The 23966-nt window shown below is 51.1% G+C and overlaps 1 protein-coding gene across 2 annotated transcripts; it reads left to right on the forward strand.

Annotated features, from left to right (window-relative positions):
- The first annotated feature begins 1638 nt into the window (after positions 1-1638).
- On the forward strand, positions 1639-22934 carry LOC120921022 (protein S100-A13-like). Of its 2 annotated transcripts, none has more exons than XM_040333613.1 (3): positions 1639-1744; positions 18156-18311; positions 22668-22934. In XM_040333613.1, the coding sequence occupies exons 2-3, from the start codon at positions 18162-18164 to the stop codon at positions 22800-22802; spliced, it is 285 nt and encodes a 94-aa protein (XP_040189547.1). In that variant the 5' UTR covers positions 1639-1744; positions 18156-18161; the 3' UTR covers positions 22803-22934. The 2 variants fall into 2 exon arrangements, with proteins under 2 accessions (XP_040189547.1, XP_040189546.1); XM_040333612.1 differs by lacking the exon at positions 1639-1744 and adding an exon at positions 12166-12272.
- Positions 22935-23966: the final 1032 nt, after the last annotated feature.

A 23966-nucleotide genomic window follows, 5' to 3' on the forward strand; every position in this document is an offset into this window, starting at 1 on the left:
ATCCATGGCTCATCCACCCCCATCCATGGCTCATCCCTCCTCATCCATGGCTCATCCCTCCTCATCCATGGCTCATCCATCCCCATCCATGGCTCATCCACCCCCATCCATGGCTCATCCCTCCCCATCCATGGCTCATCCACCCCCATCCATGGCTCATCCCTCCTCATCCATGGCTCATCCCTCCTCATCCATCCCCATCCATGGCTCATCCATTCCTATCCATGGCTCATCCCTCCTCATCCATGGCTCATCCCTCCTCATCCATCCCTCATCCATTCCTATCCATGGCTCATCCACCCCCATCCATGGCTCATCCCTCCTCATCCATGGCTCATCCCTCCTCATCCATCCCCATCCATGGCTCATCCATTCCTATCCATGGCTCATCCACCCCCATCCATGGCTCATCCCTCCTCATCCATGGCTCATCCCTCCTCATCCATCCCCATCCATGGCTCATCCATTCCTATCCATGGCTCATCCATCCCCATCCATGGCTCATCCATCCCCATCCATGGCTCATCCCTCCTCATCCATGGCTCATCCACCCTCATCCATCCTCATCTATGGCTCATCCCTCCTCATCCATGGCTCATCCATCCCCAATCATGGCTCATCCATCCCCAATCATGGCTCATCCACCCCCATCCATGGCTCATCCCTCCCCATCCATGGCTCATCCACCCCCATCCATGGCTCATCCCTCCTTATCCATGGCTCATCCCTCCCCATCCATGGCTCATCCACCCCCATCCATGGCTCATCCCTCCTCATCCATGGCTCATCCCTCCTCATCCATCCCCATCCATGGCTCATCCATTCCTATCCATGGCTCATCCACCCCCATCCATGGCTCATCCCTCCTCATCCATGGCTCATCCCTCCTCATCCATCCCTCATCCATTCCTATCCATGGCTCATCCACCCCCATCCATGGCTCATCCCTCCTCATCCATGGCTCATCCCTCCTCATCCATCCCCATCCATGGCTCATCCATTCCTATCCATGGCTCATCCACCCCCATCCATGGCTCATCCCTCCTCATCCATGGCTCATCCCTCCTCATCCACCCCCATCCATGGCTCATCCATCCCCATCCATGACTCATCCATGAACTTCTGGCACCGGTGGATTCCTTCTCCGGCTCGCCGAACGCGAGTGCGTTTTATAAGTACAGCCCATTTATTATTATTTTTTTTTTTACGAGGCAATAGCTGGATGACCATTCACCACTTTATAAAACACTTCCAAGGGGGGGCTACAGCTGACCCCCCCCCCACCTCCATTAGATTGCAAGCTCTTCACCCCCTCCCCTCCCCCCTCGGTGTCCCTGAGCTCCAGGTGGCGTCTCGTGTTCCTCCACTAATTTGTCTCTCCGCGGCGGACAATGACCTCGTCAATAATTAAAGATTTAATTTTAAAGGACAAGTTTCCCGCCGATCCATTATTAATGCTGATGACGACGGGCCGCTCTGTACGGTCTCCGCCGCGCCGCCCCCTGCTGCCCGCCGCTCCTCATGACAAGCCGGGGGCCAGGAGTCTTTCCTTGGGGATGAGTCGGTGGCTCCCGGCTATGAAGAGGCTCTGCAGTCAGCTGAGGGCCCCTCCTCCTCCTCATCCTCCTCCTCCTCCTCCTCCTCCTCCTCCTCCTCCTCCTCCTCCAGACTCTCCAAACATCCTGTATTCGGCAGGCCAGGAATGGCTTAAAGGGACCGGAGCCTCGGCTGCACCGCAGTGCCTGTAAGTACGAGGCGTCCCTCAAATGTAGGGCGCGCGCCATCTGATCCACTTTCGGGAGACGGCGCCTTTAAAAATAAAATACATAGGGGTCCAGCACACACAGGGTTAACCGTCTTGGCTTGTATGGGCCCATGTGCATGAGCCACGCTTTGGGAGGGGGGGGGGGGCGTCACTAGGTCCGGTGGTATGTACGTTGGGTGGCCCCCTTGTCAACGTTCGACTCTCCCAGCGGGGACGTGGAATGTTGTTTTGCTGACTCAGCAGTTTTTATAAATAGAAGGTTCAATGTATCTAAATGCTACAATGTATCTAGAGACGGGCCCCGGGGGGGGGGGGGGGAACTCCGGTGGAACGCCACGTTCAGCTGTCGGCCCTGACGCGCCTCCGTACAAAAAAAAAGTTCCCCCCCCCGACCAAAGCTCACCCAGTTTGCTTTCAGTTTACTTATTTTATTGGCGTGACCGATCTCCGCCGTTCCTTTCGTAGGAGTGTGTCTTTTTTATTTTCGATGACCAATACAGAAACCGCTATGGGGGGGGGCCATGAAGAAGTTTGGGGGGGGGGGGGGCTGTAGGTTACTGTAGTGGTCAGTACAAGAATCAGGTAGGTGAGCGTAGGAATCAGGTAGGTCAGTGTAGTGGTCAGTGTAGTGATCGGGTAGGTCAGTGTAGTGGTCAGTGTAGGAGTCCAGAAGGTTAGTGTAGTGGTTAGGTAGGTCAATGTAGGAATCAGGTAGGTCAGTGTAGTGGTCAGTACAAGAATCAGGTAGGTGAGTGTAGTGATTAGGTAGGTCAGTGTAGTGGTTAGTGTAGAAGTCCAGAAGGTTAGTGTAGTGGTTAGGTAGGTTAGTGTAGGTATCAGGTAGGTGAGTGCAGGAATCAGGTAGGTCAATGTAGTGGTCAATGTAGTGATCGGGTAGGTCAGTGTAGTGGTTAGTGTAGGAATCCAGAAGGTTAGTGTAGTGGTTAGGTAGGTGAGTGTAGGTATCAGGTAGGTTAGTGTAGTGGTCAGTATAGGAATCGGGTGGGTCAGTGTAGTGGTCAGGTAGGTGAGTGTAGGTATCAGGTAGGTTAGTGTAGTGGTCAGTATAGGAATCGGGTAGGTCAGTGTAGTGGACATTGTATAAATTAGGTAGTGTAAAGGTCAGTATAGGAATTGGGTGGGTCTGTGTAGGAATCAGGTAAGTTAGTGTTGTGCTTAGTGTAGTGATCGGGTAGGTCAGTGTAGTGGCTAGTGTAGGAATCCAGAAGGTTAGTGTAGTGGTCAGGTAGGTGAGTCTAGGAATCAGGTAGGTCACTGTAGTGGTCAGTATAGGAATCAGGTAGGTCAGTGTAGTGGTCAGTATAGGAATCAGGTAGGTCAGTGTAGGAATCAGGTAGGTCAGTGTAGGAATCAGGTAGGTCAGTGTAGGAATCAGGTAGGTCACTGTAGTGGTCAGTATATGAATCAGGTAGGTCAGTGTAGGAATCAGGTAGGTCAGTGTAGGAATCAGGTAGGTCAGTGTAGTGGTCAGTGTAGGAATCAGGTAGGTCACTGTAGTGGTCAGTATAGGAATCAGGTAGGTCAGTGTAGTGGTCAGTATAGGAATCAGGTAGGTCAGTGTAGGAATCAGGTAGGTCAGTGTAGGAATCAGGTAGGTCACTGTAGTGGTCAGTATATGAATCAGGTAGGTCAGTGTAGGAATCAGGTAGGTCAGTGTAGTGGTCAGTGTAAGAATCAGGTAGGTCAGTGTAGTGGTCAGTGTAGGAATCAGGTAGGTCAGTGTAGTGGTCAGTGTAAGAATCAGGTAGGTCAGTGTAGTGGTCAGTGTAAGAATCAGGTAGGTCAGTGTAGTGGTCAGTGTAGGAATCAGGTAGGTCAGTGTAGTGGTCAGTGTAAGAATCAGGTAGGTCAGTGTAGTGGTCAGTGTAGGAATCAGGTAGGTCAGTGTAGTGGTCAGTGTAGGAATCAGGTAGGTCAGTGTAGTGGTCAGTGTAAGAATCAGGTAGGTCAGTGTAGTGGTCAGTGTAGGAATCAGGTAGGTCAGTGTAGTGGTCAGTGTAAGAATCAGGTAGGTCAGTGTAGTGGTCAGTGTAGGAATCAGGTAGGTCAATGTGGTGGTCAGTGTAATAATAAGGTAGGTCATCACTACTGTACTAGTGGAAGGGATTTCCTTTGAACACTGTGGCCCCTTATCTTACATTATGAGGCTCCGGGAACACCGGTGCCCCCCTGAGATCTCACAATGCCCGGCGCCCCCCTGAGATCTCACAATGCCCGGGGCCCCACACCACGTTCTCCGGCCTCCCAGGGGGGGGTGTGGTAAGTATTTTTGTGACTCTTTCTGACAGGAGAAATTTGGTGAAAAGCCCATGAAAGAAAGAGCTGAACTGGTTTGACCAGACCGGTGGTGACACGCCCGCCGCCCGCCGCGCGCCCGCCGCCTCGGGGACAATGGGCCAACCTTGACTCTATAGAGGTCTGAAGTGCGTTTTTAGTAAGTGTGTATCACTGAGTATGTGAAGCCCCCCCTCCCCCGACACGTAGGAGAAGTAACGCCGTGTCGGACAAGCTTGGCTCCCGGCCTCACCTACGTGACGTCTTCTGACTACAATGGGCGCATTCACCCAACACGCCGGGTCACCGCGCTAAGACGGGGATTCTTTTTTTGGTTGCACAGCACCATCAGTAGACCCTTTTATGGGACGAGTGGGCGGGTTGGTAGGCGGGGCGGCGGCCATGACGCTGTGACAGTTAGGGGCCCTAATGACCTATTCATTAGAAAGAGGTTTTCTTCTGGACGTTTCATTGGAGGGCCCCATGCGGGGGCTTCAAGGTGAACTCTTGTTTATCATTTACTGGGAAGTAGGGGGGCCACATTTCCGAAATGCCATTCAGGGTCAAAGCATGCCCTTCCCCCCCCCCCCGTGAACGCCCTTTTTTATTGCCCCCCACTTGTCAGCCTCATTTTATTGCCCCCCACTTGTCAGCCTCATTTTATTGCCCCCCACTTGTCAGCCTCATTTTATTGCCCCCCACTTGTCAGCCCTGGACAAAGGGTCATGTGATTATTAGGATGGGGGGGGGGCAAGGGATTACTAGGATGAGGGGTGAGGTTATGTGATTACTAGGATGGGGGGAGAGGTCATGTGATTACTAGGATGGGGGGGCGAGGTTATGTGATTACTAGGATGGGGGGAGAGGTCATGTGATTACTAGGATGGGGGGGCGAGGTTATGTGATTACTAGGATGGGGGGGCGAGGTCATGTGATTACTAGGATGGGGGGAGAGGTCATGTGATTACTAGGATGGGGGGGCGAGGTCATGTGATTACTAGGATGGGGGGAGAGGTCATGTGATTACTAGGATGAGGGGTGAGGTCATGTGATTACTAGGATGGGGGGGCGAGGTCATGTGATTACTAGGATGAGGGGTGAGGTCATGTGATTACTAGGATGGGGGAGCGAGGTCATGTGATTACTAGGATGGGGGGAGAGGTCATGTGATTACTAGGATGGGGGGGAGAGGTCATGTGATTACTAGGATGGGGGGCGAGGTCATGTGATTACTAGGATGGGGGGGCGAGGTCATGTGATTACTAGGATGGGGGGAGAGGTCATGTGATTACTAGGATGCGGGGTGAGGTCATGTGATTACTAGGATGGGGGGCGAGGTCATGTGATTACTAGGATGGGGGGCGAGGTCATGGGATTACTAGGATGGGGGGGCGAGGTCATGTGATTACTAGGATGGTGGGCGAGGTCATGTGATAACTAGGATGGGGGGAGAGGTCATGTGATTACTAGGATGGGGGGGGCTAGGTCGTGTGATTACTAGGATGGGGGGCGAGGTCATGTGATTACTAGGATGGGGGGAGAGGTCATGTGATTACTAGGATGGGGGGGAGAGGTCATGTGATTACTAGGATGGGGGGCGAGGTCATGTGACTACTAGGATGGGGGGCGAGGTCATGTGATTACTAGGATGGGGGGACGAGGTCATGTGATTACTAGGATGGGGGGGGGCTAGGTCGTGTGATTACTAGGATGGGGGGCGAGGTCATGTGATTACTAGGATGGGGGGAGAGGTCATGTGATTACTAGGATGGGGGGGAGAGGTCATGGGATTACTAGGATGGGGGGCGAGGTCATGTGATTACTAGGATGGGGGGACGAGGTCATGTGATTACTAGGATGGGGGGGCGAGGTCATGTGATTACTAGGATGGGGGGCGAGGTCATGTGATTACTAGGATGGGGGGACGAGGTCATGTGATTACTAGGATGGGGGGGCGAGGTCATGTGATTACTAGGATGGGGGGCGAGGTCATGGGATTACTAGGATGGGGGGGCGAGGTCATGTGATTACTAGGATGGGGGGCGAGGTTATGTGATTACTAGGATGGGGGGAGAGGTCATGTGATTACTAGGATGGGGGGGCGAGGTTATGTGATTACTAGGATGGGGGGGGCGAGGTCATGTGATTACTAGGATGGGGGGAGAGGTCATGTGATTACTAGGATGGGGGGGCGAGGTCATGTGATTACTAGGATGGGGGGAGAGGTCATGTGATTACTAGGATGGGGGGGCGAGGTCATGTGATTACTAGGATGGGGGGAGAGGTCATGTGATTACTAGGATGAGGGGTGAGGTCATGTGATTACTAGGATGGGGGGGCGAGGTCATGTGATTACTAGGATGGGGGGGCGAGGTCATGTGATTACTAGGATGGGGGAGCGAGGTCATGTGATTACTAGGATGGGGGGCGAGGTCATGTGATTACTAGGATGGGGGGGCGAGGTCATGTGATTACTAGGATGGGGGGGCGAGGTCATGTGATTACTAGGATGAGGGGTGAGGTCATGTGATTACTAGGATGGGGGGGAGAGGTCATGTGATTACTAGGATGGGGGGCGAGGTCATGTGATTACTAGGATGGGGGGGCGAGGTCATGTGATTACTAGGATGGGGGGAGAGGTCATGTGATTACTAGGATGCGGGGTGAGGTCATGTGATTACTAGGATGGGGGGCGAGGTCATGTGATTACTAGGATGGGGGAGCGAGGTCATGGGATTACTAGGATGGGGGGGCGAGGTCATGTGATTACTAGGATGGTGGGCGAGGTCATGTGATAACTAGGATGGGGGGAGAGGTCATGTGATTACTAGGATGGGGGGGGCTAGGTCGTGTGATTACTAGGATGGGGGGCGAGGTCATGTGATTACTAGGATGGGGGGGCGAGGTCATGTGATTACTAGGATGGGGGGGGTGAGGTCATGTGATTACTAGGATGGGGGGGCGAGGTCATGTGATTACTAGGATGGGGGGTGAGGTCATGTGATTACTAGGATGGGGGGCGAGGTCATGTGATTACTAGGATGGGGGGGTGAGGTCATGTGACTACTAGGATGGGGGGCGAGGTCATGTGATTACTAGGATGAGGGGTGAGGTCATGGGATTACTAGGATGGGGGAGCGAGGTCATGTGATTACTAGGATGGGGGGCGAGGTCATGTGATTACTAGGATGGGGGGACGAGGTCATGTGATTACTAGGATGGGGGGGCGAGGTCATGTGATTACTAGGATGGGGGGCGAGGTCATGTGATTACTAGGATGGGGGGCGAGGTCATGTGATTACTAGGATGGGGGGGAGAGGTCATGTGATTACTAGGATGGGGGGCGAGGTCATGGGATTACTAGGATGGGGGGGCGAGGTCATGGGATTACTAGGATGGGGGGGCGAGGTCATGTGATTACTAGGATGGGGGGCGAGGTCATGTGATTACTAGGATGGGGGGGCGAGGTCATGTGATTACTAGGATGGGGGGCGAGGTCATGTGATTACTAGGATGGGGGGGTGAGGTCATGTGATTACTAGGATGGGGGAGCGAGGTCATGTGATTACTAGGATGGGGGGTGAGGTCATGTGATTACTAGGATGGGGGGGCGAGGTCATGTGATTACTAGGATGGGGGGGTGAGGTCATGTGATTACTAGGATGGGGGAGCGAGGTCATGTGATTACTAGGATGGGGGAGTGAGGTCATGTGATTACTAGGATGGGGGGTAAGGTCATGTGATTACTAGGATGGGGGGGGCGAGGTCATGTGATTACTAGGATGGAGGGCGAGGTCATGTGATTACTAGGATGGGGGGCGAGGTCATGTGATTACTAGGATGGGGGGGGGTGAGGTCATGTGATTACTAGGATGGGGGGGTGAGGTTATGTGATTACTAGGATGGGGGGCGAGGTCATGTGATTACTAGGATGGGGGGCGAGGTCATGTGATTACTAGGATGGGGGGGCGAGGTCATGTGATTACTAGGATGGGGGGAGAGGTCATGTGATTACTAGGATGGGGGCGAGGTCATGTGATTACTAGGATGGGGGGAGAGGTCATGTGATTACTAGGATGGGGGGGCGAGGTCATGTGATTACTAGGATGGGGGGGTGAGGTCATGTGATTACTAGGATGGGGGAGCGAGGTCATGTGATTACTAGGATGGGGGGAGAGGTCATGTGATTACTAGGATGGGGGGGAGAGGTCATGTGATTACTAGGATGGGGGGGTGAGGTCATGTGATTACTAGGATGGGGGAGCGAGGTCATGGGATTACTAGGATGGGGGGAGAGGTCATGTGATTACTAGGATGGGGGGGTGAGGTCATGTGATTACTAGGATGGGGGGTGAGGTCATGTGATTACTAGGATGGGGGGGCGAGGTCATGTGATTACTAGGATGGGGGGAGAGGTCATGTGATTACTAGGATGGGGGCGAGGTCATGTGATTACTAGGATGGGGGGAGAGGTCATGTGATTACTAGGATGGGGGGGCGAGGTCATGTGATTACTAGGATGGGGGGGGCGAGGTCATGTGATTACTAGGATGGGGGGTGAGGTCATGTGATTACTAGGATGGGGGGGCGAGGTCATGTGATTACTAGGATGGGGGGGCGAGGTCATGTGATTACTAGGATGGGGGGAGAGGTCATGTGATTACTAGGATGGGGGGGAGAGGTCATGTGATTACTAGGATGGGGGGGTGAGGTCATGTGATTACTAGGATGGAGGGGTGAGGTCATGTGATTACTTGGATGGGTGGGCGAGGTCATGTGATTACTAGGATGGGGGGCGAGGTCATGGGATTACTAGGATGGGGGGAGAGGTCATGTGATTACTAGGATGGGGGGGCGAGGTCATGTGATTACTAGGATGGGGGGCGAGGTCATGGGATTACTAGGATGGGGGGAGAGGTCATGTGATTACTTGGATGGGGGGGCGAGGTCATGTGATTACTAGGATGGGGGGCAGTGGAAGGGGCAGGTAGTAGTGAGGGGCCCCAGGACAACTTTTGCATCAGGGGCCACAAACTTTGAGCTGCGCCCCACTGACCATCACACTAATGTATCATGAGCTGTAGATAATAGTAAATATTAGCAAGGGGTAATATTATATATTGGGGTACACAGGGGCAGGTATCAGGATAGGAGTCACATTATACTATGCAGGAGTATATTGGGGTACACAGGGGACAGGAATCAGGATAGGGGTTACAATATAATACACAGGAGGATATTGGGGTACACAGGGGACAGGTATCAGTTTGGGGGTGACAGTTGTAGTACACAGGAGTATATTGGGGTACACAGGGGCAGGTATCAGGATAGGGGTTACAATATAATACACAGGAGGATATTGGGGTACACAGGGGACAGGTATCAGTTTGGGGGTGACAGTTGTAGTACACAGGAGTATATTGGGGTACACAGGGGACAGGTATTAGTTTGGGGGTGACAGTTGTAGTACACAGGAGTATATTGGGGTACACAGGGGACAGGTATCAGTTTGGGGGTGACAGTTGTAGTACACAGGAGAATATTGGGGTACACAGGGGACAGGCATTAGTTTAGGGGTGACAGTTGTAGTATACAGGAGTATATTGGGGTACACAGGGGACAGGATTTAGTTTGGGGGTGACAGTTGTAGTACATAGGAGTATATTGGGGTACACAGGGGACGGGAATTAGTTTGGGGGTGACAGTTGTAGTACACAGGAGGATATTGGGGTACACAGGGGCAGGTATCAGTTTGGGGGTAACAGTTGTAGTACACAGGAGTATATTGGGGTACACAGGGGACAGGTATTAGTTTGGGGGTGACAGTTGTAGTACACAGGAGTATGTTGGGGTACACAGGGGACAGGTATTAGTTTGGGGGTGACAGTTGTAGTACACAGGAGTATATTGGGGTACACAGGGGACAGGTATCAGTTTGGGGGTGACGGTTGTAGTACACAGGAGTATATTGGGGTACACAGGGGACGGGAATTAGTTTGGGGGTGACAGTTGTAGTACACAGGAGGATATTGGGGTACACAGGGGCAGGTATCAGTTTGGGGGTGACAGTTGTAGTACACAGGAGTATATTGGGGTACACAGGGGCAGGTATCAGTTTGGGGGTGACAGTTGTAGTACACAGGAGGATATTGGGGTACACAGGGGACGGGAATTAGTTTGGGGGTGACAGTTGTAGTACACAGGAGGATATTGGGGTACACAGGGGCAGGTATCAGTTTGGGGGTGACAGTTGTAGTACACAGGAGTATATTGGGGTACACAGGGGCAGGTATCAGTTTGGGGGTGACAGTTGTAGTACACAGGAGTATATTGGGGTACACAGGGGCAGGTATCAGTTTGGGGGTGACAGTTGTAGTACAGGAGTATGTTGGGGTACACAGGGGGCAGGAATCAGTTTGGGGGTGACAGTTGTAGTACAGGAGTATGTTGGGGTACACAGGGGGCAGGAATCAGTTTGGGGGTGACAGTTGTAGTACACAGGAGTATATTGGGGTACACAGGGGGCAGGTATCAGTTTGGGGGTGACAGTTGTAGTACAGGAGTATGTTGGGGTACACAGGGGGCAGGAATCAGTTTGGGGGTGACAGTTGTAGTACACAGGAGTATATTGGGGTACACAGGGGCAGGTATTAGTTTGGGGGTGACAGTTGTAGTACACAGGAGTATATTGGGGTACACAGGGGACAGGTATCAGTTTGGGGGTGACGGTTGTAGTACACAGGAGTATATTGGGGTACACAGGGGACGGGAATTAGTTTGGGGGTGACAGTTGTAGTACACAGGAGGATATTGGGGTACACAGGGGCAGGTATCAGTTTGGGGGTGACAGTTGTAGTACACAGGAGTATATTGGGGTACACAGGGGCAGGTATCAGTTTGGGGGTGACAGTTGTAGTACACAGGAGGATATTGGGGTACACAGGGGGCAGGTATCAGTTTGGGGGTGACAGTTGTAGTACAGGAGTATGTTGGGGTACACAGGGGGCAGGAATCAGTTTGGGGGTGACAGTTGTAGTACAGGAGTATGTTGGGGTACACAGGGGGCAGGAATCAGTTTGGGGGTGACAGTTGTAGTACACAGGAGTATATTGGGGTACACAGGGGGCAGGTATCAGTTTGGGGGTGACAGTTGTAGTACATAGGAGTATGTTGGGGTACACAGGGGGCAGGAATCAGTTTGGGGGTGACAGTTGTAGTACACAGGAGTATATTGGGGTACACAGGGGGCAGGTATCAGTTTGGGGGTGACAGTTGTAGTACATAGGAGTATGTTGGGGTACACAGGGGGCAGGAATCAGTTTGGGGGTGACAGTTGTAGTACACAGGAGTATATTGGGGTACACAGGGGGCAGGTATCAGTTTGGGGGTGACAGTTGTAGTACACAGGAGTATATTGGGGTACACAGGGGGCAGGTATCAGTTTGGGGGTGACAGTTGTAGTACATAGGAGTATGTTGGGGTACACAGGGGCAGGTATTAGTTTGGGGGTGACAGTTGTAGTACACAGGAGTATATTGGGGTACACAGGGGCAGGTATTAGTTTGGGGGTGACAGTTGTAGTACACAGGAGGATATTGGGGTACACAGGGGGCAGGAATCAGTTTGGGGGTGACGGTTGTAGTACACAGGAGTATATTGGGGTACACAGGGGCAGGTATTAGTTTGGGGGTGACAGTTGTAGTACACAGGAGTATATTGGGGTACACAGGGGCAGGTATTAGTTTGGGGGTGACAGTTGTAGTACACAGGAGTATATTGGGGTACACAGGGGCAGGTATCAGTTTGGGGGTGACGGTTGTAGTACATAGGAGTATGTTGGGGTACACAGGGGCAGGTATCAGTTTGGGGGTGACAGTTGTAGTACACAGGGTGTTAGTTGTTGAATTACGAAGTCCCTGGTACGGCTCGGGCAGTGAGGTGTTAATGGGAGGTGGGCGGTGGCGGGGGGCGGTGGCGGTGGCGGGGGGCGGTGTGGGGGGGGCGGTGGCGGTGGCGGGGGGCGGTGTGGCGGGGGGCGGTGTGGGGCCCCCCATGGTACACAGTGGCCCCTGTCAGTCCAGCAGAACAGAGGACTCTGTTGTAGTTGTAGGACTGGGGGGTGTGGAGGGGACATATAGTCCTCTGTCAGGGGAGAAATCGGTCAGACTGAGAGCCGAGCACAGCGAGGAGCACATCTCTCTCCCCATACCAGGTGATACTCCAATAATACTCTACTACTACTACTTTACTACTACTACTTTACTACTACTCTACTCTCCGATACTCTACTACTACTCTACTACTACTACTCTACTACTACTCTACTCATACCAGGTGATACTCCAATAATACTCTACTACTACTCTACTCATACCAGGTGATACTCCAATAATACTCTACTACTACTCTACTACTACTACTCTACTATCACCCTACTCATCACCGCACTCTGCTAATACTCTACTACTACTCTACTACTACTCTACTATCACCCTACTCATCACCGCACTCTGCTAATACTCTACTACTACTCTACTACTACTACTACTCCACTACTACTACTACTACTACTACTACTACTACTACTACTACTACTACTCTACTCATACCAGGTGATACTCCAATAATACTCTACTACTACTCTACTACTACTTTACTCATCACCCTACTCACCGATACTCTACTACAACTCTACTATCACTGCACTCTGCTACTACTCACCGATACTCTGCTACTACTACTCTACTATTATTACTCTGCTCCTACCCACTAATACTCTACTATACTCTGTCTCTGCTGACTTTTACTCTATATACTATGTCTCTGCTCACTGTTACTCTGTGTACTATGTCTCTGCTCACTGTTACTCTGTGTACTATGTCTCTGTTACTCTGTGTACTATGTCTCTGTTACTCTATATACTATGTCTCTGCTCACTGTTACTCTGTGTACTATGTCTCTGCTCTCTGTTACTCTGTGTACTATGTCTCTGTTACTCTGTGTACTATGTCTCTGTTACTCTGTGTACTATGTCTCTGCTCTCTGTTACTCTGTGTACTATGTCTCTGTTACTCTGTGTACTATGTCTCTGTTACTCTGTGTACTATGTCTCTGTTACTCTGTGTACTATGTCTCTGTTACTCTGTGTACTGTGTCTCTGTTACTCGGTGTACTATGTCTCTGCTCTCTTTTACTCTGGGGTTAATTTCCTGAAACTGGAGAGTACAAAATCTGGTGCAGCTGTGTATGGGAGCCAATCAGCTGGGAGGTCTTAATTGGTAAAGCTTAATTAAAGAAGCTGATTGGCTGCCATGCAGAGCTGCACCAGATTCTGTACTCTCCAGTTTTAGGAAATCTTCCCCTCTGAGTACTCGGTCTCTGCTTACTACTACTCTGTGTCCTATACATCATCTTGTTACAGTGAGTACTATGTCTCTGCTCGTTGTTACTCTGTGTACTATGTCTCTGCTCATTGTTACTCTGAGTACTATGTCTCTGCTCGTTGTTACTCTGTGTACTATGTCTCTGCTCTCTGTTACTCGGTTTACTATGTCTCTGTTACTCTGTGTACTATGTCTCTGCTCACTGTTACTCTGTGTACTATGTCTCTGCTCATTGTTACTCTGTGTACTATGTCTCTGCTCTCTGTTACTCTGTGTACTATGTCTCTGCTCTCTGTTACTCTGTGTACTATGTCTCTGCTCCCTGTTACTCTGTGTACTATGTCTCTGTTCTCTGTTACTCTGTGTACTTTGTCTCTGCTCTCTGTTACTCTGTGTACTATGTCTCTGCTCCCTGTTACTCTGTGTACTATGTCTCTGCTCCCTGTTACTCTGTGTACTATGTCTCTGCTCCCTGTTACTCTGTGTACTATGTCTCTGTTCTCTGTTACTCTGTGTACTATGTCTCTGTTACTCTGTGTACTATGTCTCTGCTCCCTGTTACTCTGTGTACTATGTCTCTGTTCTGTGTTACTCTGTGTACTTTGTCTCTGCTCTCTGTTACTCTGTGTACTATGTCTCTGCTACTCGGTTTACTATGTCTCTGTTACTCTGTGTACTATGTCTCTGCTCCCTGTTACTCTGTGTACTATGTCTCTGCTCCCTGTTACTCTGTGTACTATATCTCTGTTACTCTGTGTACTATGTCTCTGCTCCCTGTTACTCTGTGTACTATATCTCTGTTACTCTGTGTACTATGTCTCTGTTACTCTGTGTACTATATCTCTGTTACTCTGTGTACTATGTCTCTGCTCCCTGTTACTCTGTGTACTATGTCTCTGCTCCCTGTTACTCTGTGTACTATGTCTCTGCTCCCTGTTACTCCATGTGCTATGTCTCTGCTCGTTGTTACTCTGTGTACTATGTCTCTGCTCTCTGTTACTCGGTTTACTATGTCTCTGTTACTCTGTGTACTATGTCTCTGCTCACTGTTACTCTGTGTACTATGTCTCTGCTCATTGTTACTCTGTGTACTATGTCTCTGCTCTCTGTTACTCTGTGTACTATGTCTCTGCTCCCTGTTACTCTGTGTACTATGTCTCTGTTCTCTGTTACTCTGTGTACTTTGTCTCTGCTCTCTGCTACTCGGTTTACTATGTCTCTGTTACTCTGTGTACTATGTCTCTGCTCACTGTTACTCTGTGTACTATGTCTCTGCTCCCTGTTACTCTGTGTACTATGTCTCTGTTCTCTGTTACTCTGTGTACTTTGTCTCTGCTCTCTGTTACTCTGTGTACTATGTCTCTGCTACTCGGTTTACTATGTCTCTGTTACTCTGTGTACTATGTCTCTGCTCACTGTTACTCTGTGTACTATGTCTCTGCTCCCTGTTACTCTGTGTACTATGTCTCTGCTCTCTGTTACTCTGTGTACTATGTCTCTGCTCTCTGTTACTCTGTGTACTATGTCTCTGCTCAATGTTACTCTGTGTACTATGTCTCTGCTCCCTATTACTCTGTGTACTATGTCTCTGCTCCCTATTACTCTGTGTACTATGTCTCTGCTCTCTGTTACTCTGTGTACTATGTCTCTGCTCTCTGTTACTCTGTGTACTATGTCTCTGCTACTCGGTTTACTATGTCTCTGTTACTCTGTGTACTATGTCTCTGCTCACTGTTACTCTGTGTACTATGTCTCTGCTCACTGTTACTCTGTGTACTATGTCTCTGCTCCTTGTTACTCTGTGTACTATGTCTCTGCTCTCTGTTACTCTGTGTACTATGTCTCTGCTCTCTGTTACTCTGTGTACTATGTCTCTGTTACTCTGTGTACTATGTCTCTGCTACTCGGTTTACTATGTCTCTGCTCACTGTTACTCTGTGTACTATGTCTCTGCTCTCTGTTACTCTGTGTACTATGTCTCTGCTCACTGTTACTCTGTGTACTATGTCTCTGCTCTCTGTTACTCTGTGTACTATGTCTCTGCTCCCTATTACTCTGTGTACTATGTCTCTGTTACTCTGTGTACTATGTCTCTGCTACTCGGTTTACTATGTCTCTGCTCACTGTTACTCTGTGTACTATGTCTCTGCTCTCTATTACTCTGTGTACTATGTCTCTGCTCTCTTTTACTCTGTGTACTATGTCTCTGCTCACTGTTACTCTGAGTACTATGTCTCTGCTCAATGTTACTCTGTGTACTATGTCTCTGTTACTCTGTGTACTATGTCTCTGCTCCCTGTTACTCTGTGTACTATGTCTCTGCTCTCTGTTACTCTGTGTACTATGTCTCTGTTACTCTGTGTACTATGTCTCTGCTCACTGTTACTCTGTGTACTATGTCTCTGCTCACTGTTACTCTGTGTACTATGTCTCTGCTCCCTGTTACTCTGTGTACTATATAAAATAGAAAAAGTGCAGCGCAAAACTCAAATCTATAAATGATACTGGTATACTCAAACACCAATACCATAAGTGTGAATATGAATATGCAGAAAAAAAAAAAAAAAAAAATATTAAAAATGAAATACAATTCAAACAAACAGTCCAAAAGTCCACAAGTGTCAGAAGATGAGTGAATTACACGAAGATAAATCTCCACCACGTGACAATCCACCAACATATTGAAGTGATCCCTCCCCCGTTGTAGATGGCTACTCTCACCTTCATATATGGACCACTGGCCCAGATTCAGGTAGATTTGCGCAATATTTGCGTGGGCAAAGGGCAACGAGTTTTGCCCTGCGCCCACGCAAATATTTTGAAATGCCCGCGATTCACGAGGCAGTAGCTCCGTAAATTGCGCGGGCGATATGCTAAACAGCCGGGCGTAAGGGCGCCTAATGTAAATGATCCCGCCGGGGGCGGGAATCATTTAAATTAGGCGCGCTCCCGCGCCGAGCGAACAGCGCATGCTCCGTCGGGAAACTTTCCCGACGTGCATTGCGGCAAATGACGTTGCAAGGACGTCATTTGCTTCTAAGTGAACGTGAATGGCGTCCAGCGCCATTCACGAATCACTTACGTAAACGACGTGAAATTTAAATTTCACGAGCGGGAAGCGCAGCTATACTTTAGCATTGGCTGCGCCTGCTATTAGCAGGAGCAACCTTGCGCTAAAGTCGCCGTACGGAAACTCCGTACCTTGCGTGCGCAGGGCCCGCGCAACTTTTGTGAATCGGTGGTAGTATGCAATTTGCATACTATACGCCGATCACAATGGCCGCGCCCCCTAGCGGCCAACGCAAGAATGCAGCCTGAGATGTGAAGGCATAAGGAGGCTTATGTCTGTCATATCCTAGGCTGCAGTCGGTGTAACGAGGTTCCTGAATCAGGAGCACTCGTTACACCAGAGCAAGTAAGCACTTGCGCCGCGCAATCTATGGTTGCGCGGGCGCAAGTGCTTCTTGAATCTGGGCCACTGAGTTAACAGATGGTCAATAAAGCAAATAAAATAGGCAGGTCATGAACAGGAACCAGGCTGATGTATCAGATCCTCATAAGACAACCAAACCGCAAAGGACAGGTGCATGTGACGAGATAATCACAGACTAAGGCCCAGATTCTCAAAGGCGTTACGACGGCGCAACACCATTAGCGCCGTCGTAACTCCTCATCTGGCCCCGGGTATCTATGCGACTGATTCTCAGAATCAGTTGCGCATAGGTACCCATTAGATCTGACATGCGTAAGGCTGTTACGCTGTCAGATCTTAAAAGTAATTTTTTTTCCCCGCCGCTAGGTGTCGCATCGTCGCTTTTCCCCGTCGTCTATGCAAATGAGGTAAGTACGGCGATTCCCGAACATACGCGAGGTCGACGCAGCGAATTAACGTCGTTTGCGTAGCGTACCCCGACGCGTAAGGTTGCCCCTGCTAATTAGCAGGCGCAACCAATGTTAACTATGGCCGTCGTTCCCGCGTCGAATTGAAATAAAAATTACGTCGTTTGCGTAAGACGTCCGTGAATGGCGCTGGACGCCATTTACGTATACATCTAGGCAAATGACGTCGGGGGCGACGTCATTTAGCGCAATGCACGTCGGGTAATTTACCCGACGGAGCATGCGCAGTACGCTCGGCGCGGGAGCGCGCCTAATTTAAATGGTGCCCGCCCCGTTTGAATTGGGCGGGCTTGCGCCGAGCAATCTAACGCTACACCGCCGCAAGTTTACAGGTAAGTGTTCTGAGAATCAGGATTTAAACCTGTAGACCTGCGGCGGTGTAACGTAGAGCTCATACGTTACGCAGCCCAGGAGCAGCGCTAATGTATGAGAATCTGGGCCTTAGTGCTCACTGTCGCAATGTGTGGATTTATTCTTTAAAAGAAGCAAAAGTCAGGCTACTCACATTTGGCCAGACAAAAAACGGCATGAAGTAACAATCTTTAGGAATGGACAGCAGATGAGCGACGTGATGTTTCAGGCTCCTAAACCACCGGACGCGTTGCGTTATATCAACTTCCTCAGCGGGGCGCCCCTCTGAGGAAGTTGATATAACGTAACGCGTCCGGTGGTTTATGTCTCTGCTCCCTTATAGTTATATAATAACTGTCACTTATTTGCAAAGTTTCCTCTGGATTCTTGTAAGCCCCGCCCCCTTTATCTTCTCCCCGTCTGATCCCGCCCCTTTCTTCTCTCTCTCTCTCTCCCTGCAGCTTAACATGGCCGCCGCACAGACAGAAGTGGAACGCGCGATCGTCACCATCGTGACCTGTTTCTTCGAACACGCCGGCGAGGAGGGCAAGAAGGAGACGCTGACGCAGGGCGAGTTCAACAGTCTGGTGGCCAAAGAGCTTCCAGGATTTCTGAAGGTGAGCAGCCAAGCCACGCCCCTTCCTGAGTGCTCCCGTGTACTATACAATAAAAGTCACGCCAAAGATCTACCGAGCCACGCCCCCTCCTGAGATCCCCCACCTACTCCCCAATAAAAGTCACACCAAAGATCTACCGAGCCACGCCCCCTCCTGAGATCCCCCACCTACTCCCCAATAAAAGTCACACCAAAGATCTACCGAGCCACGCCCCCTCCTGAGATCCCCCACCTACTCCCCAATAAAAGTCACACCAAAGGTCTACCGAGCCACGCCCCCTCCTGACATCCCCCCACCTACTCCCCAATAAAAGTCACACCAAAGGTCTACCGAGCCACGCCCCCTCCTGACATCCCCCCACCTACTCCCCAATAAAAGTCACGCCAAAGATCTTCCAAGCCACGCCCCCTCCTGAGATCCCCCACCTACTCCCCAATAAAAGTCACGCCAAAGATCTACCGAGCCACGCCCCCTCCTGAGATCCCCCACCTATTCCCCAATAAAAGTCACGCCAAAGATCTACCGAGCCACGCCTCCTCCTGAGATCCCCCACCTATTCCCCAATAAAAGTCACGCCAAAGATCTACCGAGTCACGCCCCCTCCTGAGACCCCCCACCTACTCCCCAATAAAAGTCACGCCAAAGATCTACCAAGCCACGCCCCCTCCTGAGACCCCCCACCTACTCCCCAATAAAAGTCACGCCAAAGATCTACCAAGCCACGCCTCCTCCTGAGATCCCCCACCTACTCCCCAATAAAAGTCACGCCAAAGATCTAGCGAGCCACGCCCCCTCCTGAGATCCCCCACCTACTCCCCAATAAAAGTCACGCCAAAGATCTACCGAGCCACACCCCCTCCTGAGACCCCCCACCTACTCCCCAATAAAAGTCATGCCAAAGATTTACCGAGCCACGCCCCCTCCTGAGATCCCCCCACCTACTCCCCAATAAAAGTCACACCAAAGATCTAGCGAGCCACGCCCCCTCCTGAGATCCCCCACCTATTCCCCAATAAAAGTCACGCCAAAGATCTACCGAGCCACGACCCCTCCTGAGACCCCCCACCTACTCCCCAATAAAAGTCACGCCAAAGATCTACCGAGCCACGCCCCCTCCTGACATCCCCCCACCTACTCCCCAATAAAAGTCACGCCAAAGATCTACCAAGCCACGCCCCCTCCTGAGACCCCCCACCTACTCCCCAATAAAAGTCACGCCAAAGATCTACCGAGCCACGCCCCCTCCTGAGAGCTCCCACCTACTCCCCAATAAAAGTCACGACAAATATCTACCGAGCCACGCCCCCTCCTGAGATCCCCCACCTACTCCCCAATAAAAGTCACGCCAAAGATCTACCGAGCCACGCCCCCTTCTGAGAGCTCCCACCTACTCCCCAATAAAAGTCACGCCAAAGATCTACCGAGCCACGCCCCCTCCTGAGAGCTCCACCTACTCCCCAATAAAAGTCACACCAAAGATCTACTCTGTCAATATAAAAGCCCCCCCCAACATAGTACACCATTATGAAAAGGCCCCTCACCCATTGCAGTGCCGCCACTTTAAAGATCCCCCACCCAACTAAGTGCACCATCATAAAAAAAGGACCCCAACCCAACTAAGTGCACCAATTTTAAAAGCTCCCTCCTCCTTACCCAATCATTATAAAAGGGCTCCCCCCTGCCCACTCAACCCAGGGGGGAGCCCCTTTTATAATGGTTGGGTAAGGAGGAGGAGGGAGCTTTTAAAATTGGTGTACTAGGTTGGGTTGGGGCCCTTTTTTATGGTGGTGCACTTAGTTGGGTCGGGGCCCTTTTTTTATGATGGTGCACTTAGTTGGGTTGGGGCCCTTTTTTATGGTGGTGCACTTAGAAGATATACTCCTCTAGGGGTAATATGCCCCCCCCCCCCCCCTCCTCGGCATCAGATTTGTCACCATTGTAGAGTTCCACTTTGAAGCCCCAATTCGGCAACTTCTATTTTTTAATATTGGTAAGGAGAGGTTCAACCCCCACCGTCTTTGCCAGACAAAACATTTTTGTGCGGAGCTTTTCTTTAAGAGGGTCTCCTTGTTTGGATGATTGGGAGGAAGGTGGGTGTGCGCAGGAGAATACCTTCCCCCCCACTATCGGGAATTCCATCTGGAATCTGTCAGACGCTCCTCTATGAATGGTTCCATTACACCGAGACGTTCGGGTCATTCAGTCCGCCCCCGACGTGTTTATACATCGGGAACAACGTCCTCGTTTTCCTGCCGGGGGAGGGGGAGGACAGGTGAGCTTTGTCCGGGAGTGTGAGAGCCGGCTTGTTCCCGCCACCTTCTCTGAGAGCCGATTCTTCTCCCCGATCACCAAACAGAGGGCCACTCTTCCAACGAGGGGCCCCTGGGGGGGTGACGACCTCTGGTCTGACAGGGCCCCTCCCCCCACAGTCACATCAGTCTCTGTACAGAGGAGCTTACACTCTAATGTCCCCTCCCCCCCACATCACATCAGTCTCTGTACAGAGGAGCTTACACTCTAATGTCCCCTCCCCCCACACATCACATCAGTCTCTGTACAGAGGAGCTTACACTCTAATGTCCCCTCCCCCCCCACATCACATCAGTCTCTGTACAGAGGAGCTTACACTCTAATGTCCCCTCCCCCCACAGTCACATCAGTCTCTGTACAGAGGAGCTTACACTCTAATGTCCCCTCCCCACACATCACATCAGTCTCTGTACAGAGGAGCTTATACTCTAATGTCCCCTCCCCCCCACATCACATCAGTCTCTGTACAGAGGAGCTTACACTCTAATGTCCCCTCCCCCCACAGTCACATCAGTCTCTGTACAGAGGAGCTTACACTCTAATGTCCCCCCCCCACAGTCACATCAGTCTCTGTACAGAGGAGCTTACACTCTAATGTCCCCTCCCCCCACACATCACATCAGTCTCTGTACAGAGGAGCTTACACTCTAATGTCCCCTCCCCCCACAGTCACATCAGTCTCTGTACAGAGGAGCTTACACTCTAATGTCCCCTCCCCCCCACATCACATCAGTCTCTGTACAGAGGAGCTTACACTCTAATGTCCCCCCTCCCCCCCACATCACATCAGTCTCTGTACAGAGGAGCTTACACTCTAATGTCCCCTCCCCCCCACATCACATCAGTCTCTGTACAGAGGAGCTTACACTCTAATGTCCCCTCCCCCCACACAGTCACACCAGTCTCTGTACAGAGGAGCTTACACTCTAATGTCCCCTCCCCCCACATCACATCAGTCTCTGTACAGAGGAGCTTACACTCTAATGTCCCCTCCCCCCACAGTCACATCAGTCTCTGTACAGAGGAGCTTACACTCTAATGTCCCCTCCCCACACATCACATCAGTCTCTGTACAGAGGAGCTTATACTCTAATGTCCCCTCCCCCCCACATCACATCAGTCTCTGTACAGAGGAGCTTACACTCTAATGTCCCCTCCCCCCCACATCACATCAGTCTCTGTACAGAGGAGCTTACACTCTAATGTCCCCTCCCCCCACAGTCACATCAGTCTCTATACAGAGGAGCTTACACTCTAATGTCCCCTCCCCCCCACAGTCACATCAGTCTCTGTACAGAGGAGCTTACACTCTAATGTCCCCCTCCCCCCACACAGTCACATCAGTCTCTGTACAGAGGAGCTTACACTCTAATGTCCCCTCCCCCCCACAGTCACATCAGTCTCTGTACAGAGGAGCTTACACTCTAATGTCCCCTCCCCACATCACATCAGTCTCTGTACAGAGGAGCTTACACTCTAATGTCCCCTCCCCCCCACATCACATCAGTCTCTGTACAGAGGAGCTTACACTCTAATGTCCCCCCCCCCCACACAGTCACATCAGTCACTGTACAGAGGAGCTTACACTCTAGTGTCCCCTCCCCCCACATCACATCAGTCTCTGTACAGAGGAGCTTACACTCTAGTGTCCCCTCCCCCCACATCACATCAGTCTCTGTACAGAGGAGCTTACACTCTAATGTCCCCTCCCCCCCACAGTCACATCAGTCTCTGTACAGAGGAGCTTACACTCTAATGTCCCCTCCCCCACATCACATCAGTCTCTGTACAGAGGAGCTTACACTCTAATGTCCCCTCCCCCCACAGTCTCTGTACAGAGGAGCTTACACTCTAATGTCCCCTCCCCCCACAGTCACATCAGTCTCTGTACAGAGGAGCTTACACTCTAATGTCCCCTCCCCCCCCCCCACAGTCACACACTATTATTATTATACATTTATATAGCTCTGTACAGAGATCACTGAGCTGGCCTCTCCCTGGTCTTATCAGTTGCCGCGTTTCGCTAACCTCTCCTCACTTCCTCAGGACGTCTCCCTGGAGGACAAGCTGAAGGAGTTGGACATTAATCAGGACCAGGAGCTGAAATTTAACGAGTTCTGGAGGCTGATCGGCGAGCTGGCCAAGGAGACCAAGAAAGACATCAAAGCCAAAAAGAAGTGAAGAACCGCGGGGGCGGGAGAGGGGGCGGAGCCACCAGGAACAAAGCCATCGGAATGCATTCTCATTATAATAAAATGAAACTGCTTTTGTGAATTGTGTCTTATATGTCAATAAAATAGCTTTATACTGTTACTTGTTACTACTGGCCATCACTTTATACTGTTACTACATCGCTGGGGGGCCTGTGGAAGTGGCTGCAAAGAGGCTGCAGGAGATCAGCAGCACTTAGATATATCTTGTACTTGGTGCCCCAGGTCTTGTACTTGGTGCCCCAGGTCTTGTACTGAGTGCCCCGGGTCTTATACCGAGTGCCCCAGGTCTTGTACTGAGTGCCCCAGGTCTTGTACTGAGTACCCCGGGTCTTGTACTGAGTGCCTCAAGTCTTGTACTGAGTGCCCCAGGTCTTGTACTGAGTCCCCCGGGTCTTGTACTGAGTGCCCCAGGTCTTGTACTGAGTGCCCCAGGTCTTGTACTGAGTGCCCCAGGTCTTGTACTGAGTACCCCAGGTCTTGTACTGAGTACCCCAGGTCTTGTACTGAGTGCCCCAGGTCTTGTACTTAGTGCCCCGGGTCTTGTACTGAGTGCCCCAGGTCTTGTACTGAGTGCCCCAGGTCTTGTACTGAGTGCCCCAGGTCTTGTACTGAGTACCCCAGGTCTTGTACTGAGTGCCCCAGGTCTTGTACTGAGTGCCCCAGGTCTTGTACTGAGTGCCCCGGGTCTTGTACTTGGTGCCCCAGGTCTTGTACTGAGTACCCCAGGTCTTGTACTGAGTGCCCCAGGTCTTGTGTTAAATGCCCCAGGTCTTGTACTGAGTGCCCCAGGTCTTGTACTGAGTACCCCAGGTCTTGTACTGAGTGCCCCGGGTCTTGTACTTGGTGCCCCAGGTCTTGTACTGAGTACCCCAGGTCTTGTACTGAGTGCCCCAGGTCTTGTACTGAGTGCCCCGGGTCTTGTACTGAGTGCCCCAGGTCTTGTACTGAGTGCCCCAGGTCTTGTACTGAGTGCCCCAGGTCTTGTACTGAGTGCCCCAGGTCTTGTACTGAGTGCCCCAGGTCTTGTACTGAGTGCCCCAGGTCTTGTACTGAGTGCCCCAGGTCTTGTACTTGGTGCCCCAGGTCTTGTACTGAGTGCCCCAGGTCTTGTGTTAAATGCCCCAGGTCTTGT

This window comes from Rana temporaria, chromosome 13, assembly GCF_905171775.1.
Source record: "Rana temporaria chromosome 13, aRanTem1.1, whole genome shotgun sequence".
NCBI classification, from domain to species: domain Eukaryota; kingdom Metazoa; phylum Chordata; class Amphibia; order Anura; family Ranidae; genus Rana; species Rana temporaria.

Coding starts and splice junctions, on each gene's coding strand:
- LOC120921022 (XM_040333613.1), top strand. CDS start 18,162: ATGGCCGCCGCACAGACAGAAGTGGAACGCGCGATCGTCACCATCGTG. Junction 18,312..22,667: donor AGCTTCCAGGATTTCTGAAG/GTGAGCAGCCAA, acceptor TCACTTCCTCAG/GACGTCTCCCTGGAGGACAA.